This window comes from Giraffa tippelskirchi, chromosome 9 (assembly GCF_054371585.1).
Source record: "Giraffa tippelskirchi isolate mGirTip1 chromosome 9, T2T-mGirTip1v1.2.pri, whole genome shotgun sequence".
Lineage (NCBI taxonomy): Eukaryota > Metazoa > Chordata > Mammalia > Artiodactyla > Giraffidae > Giraffa > Giraffa tippelskirchi.
In genome coordinates this window covers 39,165,880-39,180,109 of record NC_137283.1, presented here as the reverse complement: position 1 = coordinate 39,180,109, position 14,230 = coordinate 39,165,880, and the positions used below count along the sequence as shown (strand labels likewise).

General features: G+C 40.7%; 1 protein-coding gene across 26 annotated transcripts in view; it reads right to left on the bottom strand.

Moving 5' to 3' along the window:
• The window catches only part of FHIT (fragile histidine triad diadenosine triphosphatase), a 1,651,033-nt gene that overhangs the window by 894,008 nt on the left and 742,795 nt on the right, over positions 1–14,230 (bottom strand). Inside the window, exon 1 of one of the 26 annotated variants that reach the window (XM_081524669.1) lies at positions 9,272–9,474. The exons of 23 other annotated variants lie outside the window; for them this stretch is intronic. In XM_081524669.1, the coding sequence (XP_081380795.1) occupies positions 9,272–9,282 (11 nt within the window). In that variant the 5' untranslated portion in view covers positions 9,283–9,474. Of the gene's footprint in view, positions 1–9,271; positions 9,475–14,230 lie in introns of those variants that run through there. 2 more of the 26 variants (XM_081524670.1, XM_081524671.1) reach the window with 2 other exon arrangements.

The window sequence follows — 14,230 nt, the reverse complement described above, 5'->3', positions numbered from 1 at the left end:
CTGGGGAGAGTGATGGGGTATATGGAAATTCTCTACATTCTGCTCAGTTTTTCTGTAAGCCTAAAACTTATCCCCTCAAAAAAGTATATCGATTTAAAAAAAAATCAAAGTAATACATCATTACATTCTTGTTGCAAAAATCTCAAATCATTTAGAAGACTAGACTAAAACATTTAAGCCCCAAATGATTCTTTCATGCCAATCCTTTTTTCACATCCAAGGGTAAATGCTATTAATAACTTGGAATGCATGATTTCCTTCTGCCTTTTAATATACTTATATATGAATAGGGTTTCCCAGGTGGTGCTAGTAGTAAAGAATCCACCTATCAATGCAGAAGACATAGGAAAAGCAGGTACAGTCCTTGGATTGGGAAGACCCCCTGGTGGAGGACATGGCAAACCACTCCAGTATTCTTGCCTAGAGAATCCCATGGGCAGAGGAGCCTGGCAGGCCACAGTCCATGGGGTCACAAAGAGTCGGACACCTCTGAAGTGACTTAGCACACATGCACACATTATATGTGTATATGTCTACTAAGTTTTCTGAACATATAAGAATTCTTCCATAAATTTATTCTGAAATTTGCATTTTTTAAAGCATGTACTAGTGATCACACAGAGCATTACATGGAAAAATATTCCAGAAAACACATTTCCATGGTTGACACTCTGTAGTCTGAAACTTCTTTTGTCTTCCAAGATGACTGTACAGTGATGGTCATATAGCAGCAACTCCAGAAATGCTTAAGGTTGGTGCGCAATTGACAAAGTCAAGACAAAAAAGAATTAGGCCATTGAAATACTGCTACGTGGTCTGACAGTTAAACTCTAGGAGGAATTAGCCTTTGGACTGAACACCCAGTATGCCAACAGAGTACCCATTCTCTACGGAGGAGAAACCTTTTCCTTTTTCATAATTATTTGAGCCCCCAGGGCTATACACTATGTAGAGATTGCTACCCCCCATTTTGGAGATGAAAATCCTGAGGCTCAGAGAGGTTATATTTCTAGCTCAAAATGATATTAATGGCTGGTAATGGGGCCAAGACTCAAGAACTGCTCCAAAGTAACTTCCACAGGTAAAAACACCCACTGGCCCTTTTCTCATAATCCTAAATTGGCTGATAAGGTCATTTGCACCCAACATGGACAGGATCATATCCACATTTCACTCAATATCATGGCTCCATCTTGCTCTTTCTTTAAAGTGATCTACATTTCATAATGTGGATTTTTTTAAAGGAAGAATTCTAGAGAGGGTTTTTGTACAACCTGGTAGTCAGTTGCTTAGGAAACTGTTTTTATTTTTTCATTAGACGGGAAGGATGACCGCATGTCAACACCTCAGTCTGGGATGACTGGATTTATGTGTTGGAAATCATACTTAGTGAGGATTTAAGTCCCCTGAGATTCTCAAGGGTTTAGCTTTTTGCTGTTGTTGTTTTGTTGGTCTGTGGTTTTGTTTGTTTGTTTGTTTTTTTGGCATGAGTGAGGTCTCAGGGAAGGCATGTCCTCTTTAAAGTGGGAAGCACATGGGAAAGGGGTGTCTGTGTCCTGCAAGGTTTTAAAAAGTACATCATTTCAAACCTTGTCCTGCATTGATAGTTTCAAGCCTTTGGCACATTTCTGAGCTTTGTGTTCTAAACAAGCATCCTCTCTTCTTCCATCTAACTGTCCCACAAGGCATCTCTGTCCAGCCAGGCAAGGATCCAATGATCAGATAATTCTGATGGTGTCCCCATCCTCCTAAGAGTCCCTTGGACAGCAAGGAGATCCAACCAGCCAATCCCAAAGGAAATCAACCCTGAATACCCATTGCAAGGGCTGATGCTGAAGCTGAAGCTCCAATACTTTGGCCACCTGATGTGAAGAGCCGACTCATTGGAAAAGACCCTGATGATGGGAAAATTGGCAGGCAAGAGGAGAAAGAGGGGCAGCAGAGGATGAGATGGTTACATAGCATCACCAACTCATTGGATACTGATTTGAGAAAACTTAGGGAGATAGTGAAGGATGGGGGAGCCTGGCGTGCTGCACTCCATGGGGTGGCAAAGAGTCAGAAACAACTTAGTGATTGAACAACAGACAACAACCCCACCCATGACTTGGAGATGGTGCTGTGACAGTCATATACCTTAACCTGCAGTGACACAGACCACCGTTTGCCCCATAAAGCCCATCTTTACGACCACTGTGAGACCTTGCCTATCTTCTCCAAGTCCATATTCATCGTGCCTCAGCCAGTACCTGGCACACATGGCAGACATATGATAAATTGTCATTAATCTGTTATGTGAGCAAGAAATAATCTTCTATGTTGTTAGGTAATTGCATGGCTGCATCTATTTGAAACCAAAGTTCAACTTCCTCAAATAAATATCCCACCCTTATATTTTCAGTGCCATACTCAAGTCCTCCTAGCTAAGAAATGACTGTTCTTGATAGCTGCAAAAATGTATATCTGTTTCATAGATATGGGCCGTGTTCTGTCCTAAAATTAAGTTTCATGTACATGCATCCCTCAAATGTAGATACTGATGTTTAAGTCCAATACCTTTATGTTTTATGAAGGACTACAGTGTAGAAGACATCGGGTGAGCCACAGACTTAGTTAAACCAGAACAAAAGGAAAAAGCATGAAGATACAATATTCGTGAAACACAAATTGAATAACAGTCAGAAACAGATTGTCAGGACAGAAAAATCCTAGAAAGAGCAAAGAAGTGTTCTTTCTGGAGTTTCTTTGGGAAAACCTTGGCTAGGTAATAAGTTGCCCTAGCCGGAGCTGGTCTTTAGCTTGCCTGAAACCAGGTGAAGGGAGTGGAAGGCTTTTCTCAACATCAATATCTCCCTCTCCACCTCCTTCCGTCAGTATCTCCCATGCACCAGGCAATGTGCTGTACAGTAATGAGTGAGATACAATCTTTACTTTTTAAAACAAAAATCCTACAACACATAAAAATATAGTCATGACAAAACATGGTTAGTGCAATGCTAGAGTAACACGGAGATAAACTGTTTAGACTGTGACTTAAAGGAGTCAGGTGGCTAAAAATTTGAAGAGGAGAGCATTCCAAGGAGAAGGAATGGTATGGATGCAGGGTAAAGACAAAAACCAGCACAGTGCATGCAGAGAACTTCCTGCAGATCAATGCAAACAGAACAGAAAGCAAGAAGCAAGGAGTCAAGGTGAGAGATGAGCAGGAAAGGTTGGTTTACTTTCTAAGTAAGCCATGTTGACAAGCTTGAATTTTATCTGACAGTGACAGATATATTTTTGGAGAGCTTTAGGCAGAGGACTGATAGAGTAGATGTGAAGTTTATGAAAATCCCTACAGCTACGGTGGTAGGCTTGAATGCAATTGGACAGAAGGCCAGGGGACCAAGCTAGGAAGCTGGTGCAAAATCTCAGCAAAGTATAGAAACCTGAACAAGAATAGGGATAAGAAGAATGGGAAGAGACAATAGATTAAATAATGATTCAGAATGTAAAATATTTTAGAAGGGTGGGAGAGGATTTTATTATGGAGAAAAAACAAAGCAGCAAAAAGGCAGAACTAGAACCAAGATTTCAGAATTTTAAGGAGATTACTGAGTAATGTTAATAATTTTAACTTTGCCTGTGGTAGGATTAGTAGGACTCTCAATCTCCAGTATTCTTGCCTGGAGAATTCCAGGGACGGAGGAGCCTGGTGGGCTGCCGTCTATGGGGTCGCACAGAGTCGGACACGACTGAAGCAACTCAGCAGCAGCAGCAGCAATGTCCAATATGTTCTCTTTTTCGACTAGCTTCTTTCATGTAATAAAACGTTTCCAAGTTTCACCCATGCTGTAGCACACATTGCTAACTTAATTTCTTTTAATTGCCAAATAATATGTCATTGGGACATTCCAAGTGGCTCATGGGTAAAGAATCTGGCTGGTAATGCAGGAGACACAGGTTCAACCCCTGAGTCGGGAAGATACCCTGAAGGAGGGCATGGCTACCCACTCCACTATTCTTGCCTGGGAAATGCCATGGACAGAGGAGCCTGGCAGGCTACAGTACATGGGGTCACAAAGAGTCGGACACAAAGAGACTAAAACAACAACAACAACAATATGTCATTGAAAGGATATACCACATTTTACTTACACATTCATCAGTTGATAGACATTTCAGACACTCTACTGCTAGATATACACATAAGAGATATGAAAATGTGTCCACATAAAAATCTGTCCGTGAATTGTACTTTTTGGCAAGTACACTACTATGAATATTCATGGACAATTTTTTATGTGGACGCATTTTCATATTTCTTGGGTATATATCTAGCAGTAGAATTGTTGAATTATGTAACACTATATTTAACCACATGAATAACTGCTTTCCAAAGTGTCTGTACCATTTTAGATTCCCACCATCAGTGTATAAGGTGGGACACACAACCATGTATCTAATTTCTCTACATCCTTCCTTTGATTATAGCCATCTTGTGGATATGACATGGCATTTTCACTGTAATTTTGATTTACATATTCCTGATGGCTAATGATTTTGAACATTCTTCCATATGCTGTTTATCAGGTTAACGAAGTCCCCTACCCTCCTGCTTCACTGATTGTTTTTATTATGAAAGGGTATTTCATTTTTTTCAAATTTTTTTCTGTATCTCTTCATATGATCATGTGTGTTTTGTCTTTTATTCTGTTGATATGGTATATTATATTCATTTATTTTTTCACAAGTTTAACCAATCTTGCCTTCCTGGTATAAATCCCACTTGGCCAAGTTGTATTCATTTCATATGTTGCTGAATTTAATTTGTTAGTATTTTGTTGAGGATCTTTGTGTTTATATTTTGAGATAATGGTCTGTAGTTTTCTTTGTATGTGATGTCTTTATCTGTTTTTGGTGTCAGGATATTTGTGATCAGAATGCTTTAGGAAATATTCTCTCTTTGTCTAACTTTTAAGACAGTTTATAAAGAATTAGTATTAATTATTCTTTAAATATTTGGTAGAACCCACCACTGAAACTTTCTATACCTGAGCTTTTGTCGGTGGGGTATTTTTAATTACTAATTCTATCTCTTTATTTTACTTATTATGAATCTATTCAGATTGTCTATTTCTCCTTGAGTCAGTTCAGTTCAGTTCTTGAGTCAGTGTTGCTAATTTTCATATTTCTAGTAATGTGTGTATTTCATCTAATTTGTTGACATATATTTGTTTCTAGTAGTCCCTTGTAATCTTTTCTTTCTGTAGAGTCAGTAGTAATGCTCTCTTCATCATGTCTGATTTTGGTAGTTTGAGTTTTCTCCTAGGTCAGTATAGCTAAAGGTTTGTCAATTTTGTTAATCTTTTCAAAGAGGCAATTTTTGCTTATGTTGATTTCCTTTATTTGGTTATCTTTTGTCTATTTCATTAATTCTTGCTCCAATCTTTATTATCAAATATTTCTGTCCTTCTGTTTACTTTGGATTCATTTTTCCTCTTTGTTTTACAGTTTAGGATAGGTTACTGATTTGAATTCTTTCTTCCTTTTTAATACAAGTGATTAAAGCTATAAATTTCCCCCAAGCATTGTTTCAGTTGCATCTTATAAATTTGGCATGTCTTCATTTTCACTTATCACAAAGTTTTTTTTTTTCTCATTTTCTTGTAATTTTTTCTTTGGACCATTGATTATTTAGGAATGTGTTGTTTAATCTCTACATATTTGTAAGTTCCCAATTTTCTCTTATTGAGTTGTAATTCTACACTGTTCTGATCAGAGAACATACTTCATATGATTTCAATCCTTTTAAATGTTTTGAGGCATGTTTTACAGTGTAGCTGGAAAACATTCCACATACACTGGAGAAGAATGTGCTTCACGGTTCTCTTTTCACTTTCTCCATCCCCTCCTTCAGCCCCCCACCCCGTCACCATCTGTTGGGCTGTCTGCATCATTTAGTGTCACATCCAGTTGTTAGGCTTCACTAATTTCCTGCTGATCTATTATTTTCAATAATGCCTTGGGAGCACAAATTACTCCACAGTTTGATCCAATTAAATTCAGGTTCCTTTGCAAGGGTCGTTTGAGGCCTGTTTTTCAGCTTTTTCTGACTCCAGGAGGGCAGTTCTTCCCTGATACTCTCTGGTAAACTAGGAGAGGGAAACTTCAGCTTACTGCTCTCATAGAACTACTAACCAACTCTTAATTGCTCACCGCCACAATCCTTGGGCTTCCCAGGTGGCACAGTGGTAAAGAGTGAGCCTGCCAATGCAGGAGATGTGGGTTCAATCCTGGTTTCAATTGCGAAGAGTCAGATGCAACTGAGCACACACACACACAAACACACACAATGCCTATCGTTTTGGAGAGCACCTCTTAGGCTTAAAATTCTCCACTGTTTCAAATCAAGTGAGTTTCCTATGGTAAGCTTCACACCTCTCTATTCTTTTTTTGTTTGTTTTGTTTTTTAAGTCTTTATTGAATTTATTAATTTATTACAATATTGCTTCTGTTTCATGTTTTGGTTTCTTGGCAGCAAGACATATAGGGTGTTAGCTCCCCAGCTAAGCTGGCAGCCTACCTTTCTCTTTCAAGGAAGAGATACCACATACCTTGACTAGAATCTGATGGGAAAGTTAGCTCCATCTTCTTGGCCACATCTGCCCAGAGTGAGCTTCTACCTGGTTTGGCTGGGTGGAATGGGGTAAGGGAGGGTAAGGGAGAGGAGAGGGCCTCCCTGATGGCTCAGCAGTAAAGAATATGCCTGCCAATGCAGGAGACGCCAGTTTGATCCTTGGGTTGGGAATATCCCTGAAAAATGAAATGGCAACCCACTCCAGTATTCTTGCCTGGAAAATTTCATGGACAGAGGAGGCTGATAGGTAGTGAAGCCTGGTGGGCTACAATCCATGGGGTCACAAAGAGTCAGACTCAATTGAGCATGCACGCACACAATGAGAACCTCCCTCTAGTGACAAATTCCAAGTGATTTCAGGCTACTTACAATCTTTAAAACACAGTACCCATTCAAAGATGGCAACATGGCCATCATGAGAACAGGGACACTATCTATTTTCTTCACCACAGTCTCCCCATATTCTAAAACACCACATGAATTGCCTGACACTTGTTAACTGCTCTCAAAATACAGTTTTTGAATGAATGACAACCTGTTACTGTTCCTTTGTCATACTGGCTTCTCTGGAGATGAAAATGATGAGAAGTACTCTTACAGTAGTTTTCTAAAAGTATCCTCCCAGAGACCTGGGACACAACCTGACACTTATGTCTTCAGGGATGCTATGTATCAATAAAATATCCCAAGAGTCTTCTAGCCAAGAGGTCTGGCCTCATTTTCAAAGTGATCTCAGAAAGCAAGAAGCATATTCTGGAATCTGGAACTGGCACCACAGAACAGAGTGTGGTACCTTCAGTTTTGTAAATGAAAAGCAGCATGAGGAAGCTGAGCGCCAACAAGCTGACTGCCTGTTGAAAAGAAGGCAAATGGTTCTAAATAACTGGCCCACAGATAGGCCACAGGGAGACCTAAATGCCTAGCAATCTCCTGGAAGATCACAGAGGAGAGAGGCTTGTCCTCTTCTTTGAAAATGAAAGAATCAGGTTTCTTCCCAAAGCAGTCAGAGTCCAGCCTTAAGAGGAACAGGTCTAGAAGTCCTAGAAAATTCCAAAATAGTAAGGGTGAAACAGTAGCTATTGAACTAAGAACCTCCTAGAAACTGTGTTCTAGACCTAAGGATTGGGTTAAGTGTCTCTCTTATGTGGGACCCTGATACTAACATCCAGTGGTCATGTATGGATGTGAGAATTGGACGGTGAAGAAAGCTGAGCACTGAAGAACTGATGCTTTTGAACTGTGGTGTTGGAGAAGACTCTTGAGAGTCCCTTGGACTGCAAGGAGATCCAACCAATCCATCCTAAAGGGGATCAGTCCTGGGTGTTCATTGGAAGGACTGATGTTGAAGCTGAAACTCCAATACTTTGGCCACCTCATGCAAAGAGTTGACTCATTGGAAAAGACCCTGATGCTGGGAAAGATTGAGGGCAGGAGGAGAAGGGGACGACAGAGGATGAGATGGTTGGATGGCATCACTGACTCGATAGACATGGGTTTGGGTAAACTCCGGGTGCTGGTGATGGACAGGGAGGCCTGGCGCGCTGCAATTCGTGGGGTCGCAAAGAGTCGGACACGACTGAGCGACTGAACTGAACTGATACTAACATCCACCTACTTAGTGAACCTCACCCCAGCCTTCCTTGCAGACTCTGCCTGGCCCCCTGCCCACTCTTCCACACTGTCAGCTTTACCAAGAACTTCACCTCATCCAGATCTCTCACTTTCTGTTCCTCCCTCTCACCTGAGACTTACCCACCCCAGTCCTTGTCTGACTCCACTCTGCTTTAATTCACTGATTAATTGGTGAGGTCAACTAATTTGTTAATCTCCTGCTTGAGTCCCTGTTGAGATTCTGCAACACTTTGTCTTTAACTTTTTTGGGAAGTAGCCACATCTCAGATGTTACCCTCATATCTTCCCCAGGTCATAAAAAAAAAAAAAAGAGAGAGAGAGAGAAAGAAGGCAGTCCAGAAAAAACTGGGTGGAAAAAAAAAAAAAAAAACAGCTCACAGTCTCTGCCCCTTGGTATCAGCTTTGAGACACCTGGCCCAGTACAGCCTGTGCTGTTTCAAAGAAGAGGCAGATAACTTTGAAGATTTGATTTCACAAGGGGCAAAAGATAAAAGTCCCTGTCAAGTTGTCATTAGATGCTTAATGCTATCCGTGGTGGGGTGCTGGAGGCACCCCTCCTTCTCTGTAGACCTCTAGCAGATTAAGTTTCAGAGCTTTAATTTGAGGAAGGATTTACAGCTGTGAAGAGGTATAATATCATTTTGATTTGGGTTGTACTAGGCTGGGGAAGCCAGATTACATTTGTATGAAACTGTATTAGAAGATATGACTGAAACCACCAAAATCAAATAAAAGGAAAATTTTTCAGAGAGCCTGAAAACAGGAGCCTGTCTTTTCTTTCCAGTGCCTGTGCATTGTTTCGCTATTATTCTGATTTACACCAAGAGTATCTAAGCAGAAACACAGGAGGCAGATGGCAAAAATGCCTGTGCTTGTCAGATCCATCCATTTATCAGTCTGTCATCAACCTAATCCAGAGGCAGGTTCCTTGGGTAAAGAAACAAAAATTAATTAACCCTTAGAGAGTGGGGAAGTTAGCAGGGGAGGAAAAAAAAAAAAAAAAAAACTCATGAAAAATACCTTAGTTTCATCTCCTGGGGCACTGTCTAATTCAGAGTGTCAGAGAAATCCATCAAACAGTCTCTGAAGTTTCTCTGGGCCTCAGTCCATCCACCACCACCATATGCCAGCCTGTGTGTGTGTCACACAGCATCCCCAAGATAATGACTTACACGGAGACTGTGCCTTTCCTCCAGAGCAATCTTAATACTGTTTTAAAACCTGACTCTGCTCATTTGCAGAGCAAATGATAAATCACTCTGGGTACCGCAAAAACCCAGTTTCCTGTAAGATAAGACATGGGAAAGAATTAGCTGTTGCTTGTAATTGTTTGTCCTACACAGCTACACAGAGCTGGACAGATTATCAGCATCTTCTAGTAGGATTTAGGGATGGATATGTGGAACACCATGGGTAGGACTCCTAAATTTGGAATGACTGTGCCAAAGCTTCTGGCACAATAAGCTGAAGCTTCTAGTTTTCTTTTCTTTTTTTTTTAACTTTTTATTTTGTATTTTGGTATAGCCGATTAATGGGTTTCCCCAGTGGCTCAGTGGTCAAGAATCCACCTGCAATGCAGGAGACACTGGTTCGATCCCTAGGTTGGGAAGATCCCCTGGACAAGAACATGGCAACCCACTCCAACATTCTTGCCTGTAGAATCCCATGGACAGAGGAGCCTGGGGGGCCACGGTCCATGGGGTCGCAAAGAGTTGGACAGGATTGAAGCACCTGAGCACACAAACACACAGCTGATTAACAATGTTGTGATAGTTTCAGGTGCACAGTGAAGGGACTCAGCCATACATATATATGTATCCACTCTACCCCAAACTCCCTTCCCATCCAGGCTGCCACATAACATTGAGCAGAGTTCCCTGTGCTATATGGTAGGTCCTTGTTGGTTATCCATTGTAAGTACAGCTGCTACGGCTGCTGCTAAGTCACTTCAGTCGTGTGACTCTCTGCGACCCCACAGACGGCAGCCCACCAGGCTCCTCTGTCCCTGGGATTCTCCAGGCAAGAATACTGGAGTGGGTTGCCATTTCCTCCTCCTGTAAGTACAGCAGTGTGTACATATGAAGCTTCTAGTTTCAACTGGAATGTCTCATGGACAGTTGGAGAGAGTTTAGGGAAGCAGGACTGCTTCTTATCACTACAGGAGAACTGTTGGCTTGCCAAAATGGGGTAAACCACAAAGAGAGTCACAAGCATCTCTCAGGGATTACCTAATTTTTAAACTGTTAGCTCATCTAAGGATGGTTATAGTAGTCACGGAGACAATAATGCATAAGGATGATCTTTTTGAACTGTGCCAGAAATTCCGATCTCTCAGTTACCACCAGGAATAGAAGGAATAGGTTTTCCACAAGAAATACTTTCAGTACCTGCTTTTTACACCTGCACATCTCTTTAGATAAAATAGAACTGTCTTAGCTCCCAAGTTGAAATGGGCTCATTTACCAGAGGGGTCAAAGTCTTTGCTTTTGTAGTCATGGCCAACTGGATTAATCTGAACACAGGAGAGGTGTTAGAGAAAGGTGCCTTTTCTTCAAACAGAAGGTGAAAACACAACTTCCTCAGGATCATAAAGCAGTTGCAAAGATGCAAAGTAAAGTTTAGGTCCCCACTTTCAGGTATGGTTTACTGACAAAACTAATCAGATAAAAATACATCCCACATCTCTCAGATTGCTCAAAAGAACTCCATCATGATGCTTTATAATATATTCTACAATAGTCAAGTAGCCATAAATTCTCCCTAATTCCCACAGTTATGAACAGGATGCAGTGTTGTCTTTATCTTACTCTCAATTAATAAATGAACCTTAGAATGAATGTCATTTCTTAAAGTCAGTGTCATCAAGGAAAGAGTTAAAAAACAAAGTTCTCTTCCTTTTAAGAACTGAATGAAAAGATTTCCCACCTTGTCAGACAATATAATAGAGGTTCATTCTAGACCTTGAGGAAAAAACAAAAAAAGCACAGTTTCTTCAGCCTTTGAGCACTAAGAAAGTTATTGTTAATACAGAGTCTTGAATTTGATACTGAACTCGGTCAGAAGTGGGTGCCTTGTAAGCAAAGGAAAACAGAGGAAAGAGGGAGCAGGTAAGAAGACAGAGCCACACTGCCGAAATTTAGTTCTCTGGGCTTCAGTTTCCTTCTCTAGAAAATGCACGTGTAGACTAAGACAAGCCTGAAACAAAAGTCAATCTCTAATTTTAAAACTAAACGAAAAGGTCTTTAACTCATAAGCAGAAAATGTTGCTCAAAATACTCTCATAGTTGATTAACCCAGACCAAGAAGGCAGCAAGTATGTGGTTAGAAACAGGGGACATAAGCAACACCACCTGACTCCACATCCTGACTGGACCACTTACTAGCTGTGTGATGTTGGGCAAATTCCCTAACCTCTCTGAGTCTCAGTTTTTCTATCTATAAAAGAGAAATAATGAAAGCTTCTATATGGCAGGACTATTTCAAAGATTAAATCAAATGATACATATAAAGCTGTTAGCACAATGCTTAGTCCCCCAGAAAACACACAATAGACATTACTAGTCTATCTTTAGTAGTAATAGTAATAGTTATCATTATTAGAAATACAATCAATAATAATTCTACTTAAATACAACAAAGGTGACATTTACATACTTAGAATATTCCTTACCTGATAATCTATAAAATCAAGGATCAAAACAGAGTTAAGATGAAAAAAAAGCATGATGTGATGTCCTTTAGATTAATAAAAGTGCCAAATAAAGCAATCCAAATTTAGAACACTCCAGCTGTTCTGCAGTGACTCTACTCTGCCTGCCGTCAGCTGGGAAAAGGAAATTCATGCTCCCCGCGTTCGAAAGAGCTGCTCGGAAATGCTAGCTGACCCCTGACAAACCTGCAGCCTCCCCAAGAACACAGTTAGGCAGCTTAATTTGAGCAAGCAGAGGAAAAGCATGAGCCTACACTCAGGCGCTGCCCCATTTCCATCTGTGCCATTTAAACAGGAGCCACAGTTCACCTCTGCAGACACCAAACCCAGCTGCCAGGGAAAGGTTTCAGACCCAACCTGGTGCCCCAGCGATTTCCAGTTCAGTAGAAAGCTGCAGAACATGCGGTCTCACAGCACATGATTCCCTCATATTTCATCAGTTTCCAGGCTTTAAGCAATTTTAACCTTCCTTCCGGGTGAACCCAGAGATGGCTACGTTTTAAGTGGAAACAGAATGAGAAGCTTATGCCAGTTTCATGTCCCTGGGTGGGTATTCAATTAGCAGGGTGACCCTGGCCAACTCCTGACTGCTCTGAGCTTCACTGTCCTCATCTATAAAATGGGCAAACGCTGGGGAAATGTGCATTCCCCACCAATGCCTAGATACCATTGTTAATCTTTAAGGCTCCATTTATTTTCTGTCCTGAAGTGAAACAGGCTGACAATCTACTCTAACATCCCCCTGTAATAATAATAATTTTTAAAAAGGTAAAAAAGAAAATTTGCCACCACATAACTTGGCTAGGGGCAAAGCAACTACATCAGAACAGTTGGTGTCCCCCAATTTATTCCTTAATAATTTCTGCTGTAATATTTCGGGGGCACATCAAAGGACAATAACAGCCTGATGTTGGTAATCCTCTCACATATAAAAACTTTCATTATGGAGTGTTAAAGGCATCACTCTGTATGAGAAACAGGAATCAATAGGAATTGGCCTTTATCCCCCACTTCCTTACCCACAGAGATGGCTTTTTCTCCCCAGTGATGCACACTATTTGGCCACAGCTTCCTCTGATGGCTGGAGAGAAGCAACAAGATGAAAAGCTACTGTGATAAATGGAAAAAGGGGGAAAGAATTTCAGGAACATGTCCCCATGACAGACACAAAGAAAGGAGTCCATTCTAATTAGCCCTAAATGCTGCTCATAAACTTTGGCTTTGATGTGTGTTTAAAAAGTCACCGGGATCCATTTCAACTTGGTTATTTTGATGCTCTCGCATGTAAAATATTTTTTACTCAAAAAATGTTTTTAATGAGCACCCTAACAGCAAGATGTTTTGGAGATACTGTGGCAGACCCTAGTAAATAACACAGACTAAAAGGGTTGTCAGTAGCCATTAACTTTTTTCCTATTATCTATAATGCAATTATTGGAGTCAGAAATATAACATTCCTTACAGATTTTCTTTTTTTAAAATTCAGCCAAACTATAGGATTCATTCCCTTGAAAGGATCATTACAGATTCTCTAAAAACCCAGAATCAACACATACTTTCCCTTTATTATGAACACATAAAGGTCAGAGGCTATTCATAGCAGGTCCCTAGTAAAGGTCATCAACAGACTACATCTTGCCAAAGCCAGTGGCCAATTTCTGGCCTCTCTTTACTCAGCCACTTAGCAATATTTGACAGCAGATCACTCTCTCCTTCTTGAATCATCTTTTCTTTAAACACACACACACACACACACACACACACAAACCATACAGCCATGCTACTCTATCCCTCCACTATTACCCTGTTGTATTTATCAAAATTTGAAACCATCTCATTTATTTTTGTGTATGTTTGTTATCCCTCTTCATCTCTGTGCCTAAGAAGGAAGTTCCTGATACGTCATAGACACTCCATAATAGAGTCCGACTGACTCCTAGTATCTCCTTGTGACAAATAAAGAGACTAAGCCTCAGAGGAGTGAAGTGACTTGCCTAAGGCTGCACAGTAAGCTCTTAGGCTGAGGCAAGATTTGAACTCAAGGCCATGTAACACTGAGCCCAGACTCATGGCCATTATACCATTGAGAAGAAGTCCCAGGTAAATGTCCAAGAGCAAAGGTGGTAAACTTTATGGTGAAGTAGTAGATAGTATATACTGTTGACCTTGTGTTTTGGTCCTAGAACCCCTGCAGATTCAATGATGATTTGTAGAATGAATAGATTTTACCTCTGTCCTTGTTGGGCTGCACCCAGAGCGGCCTACAAGTC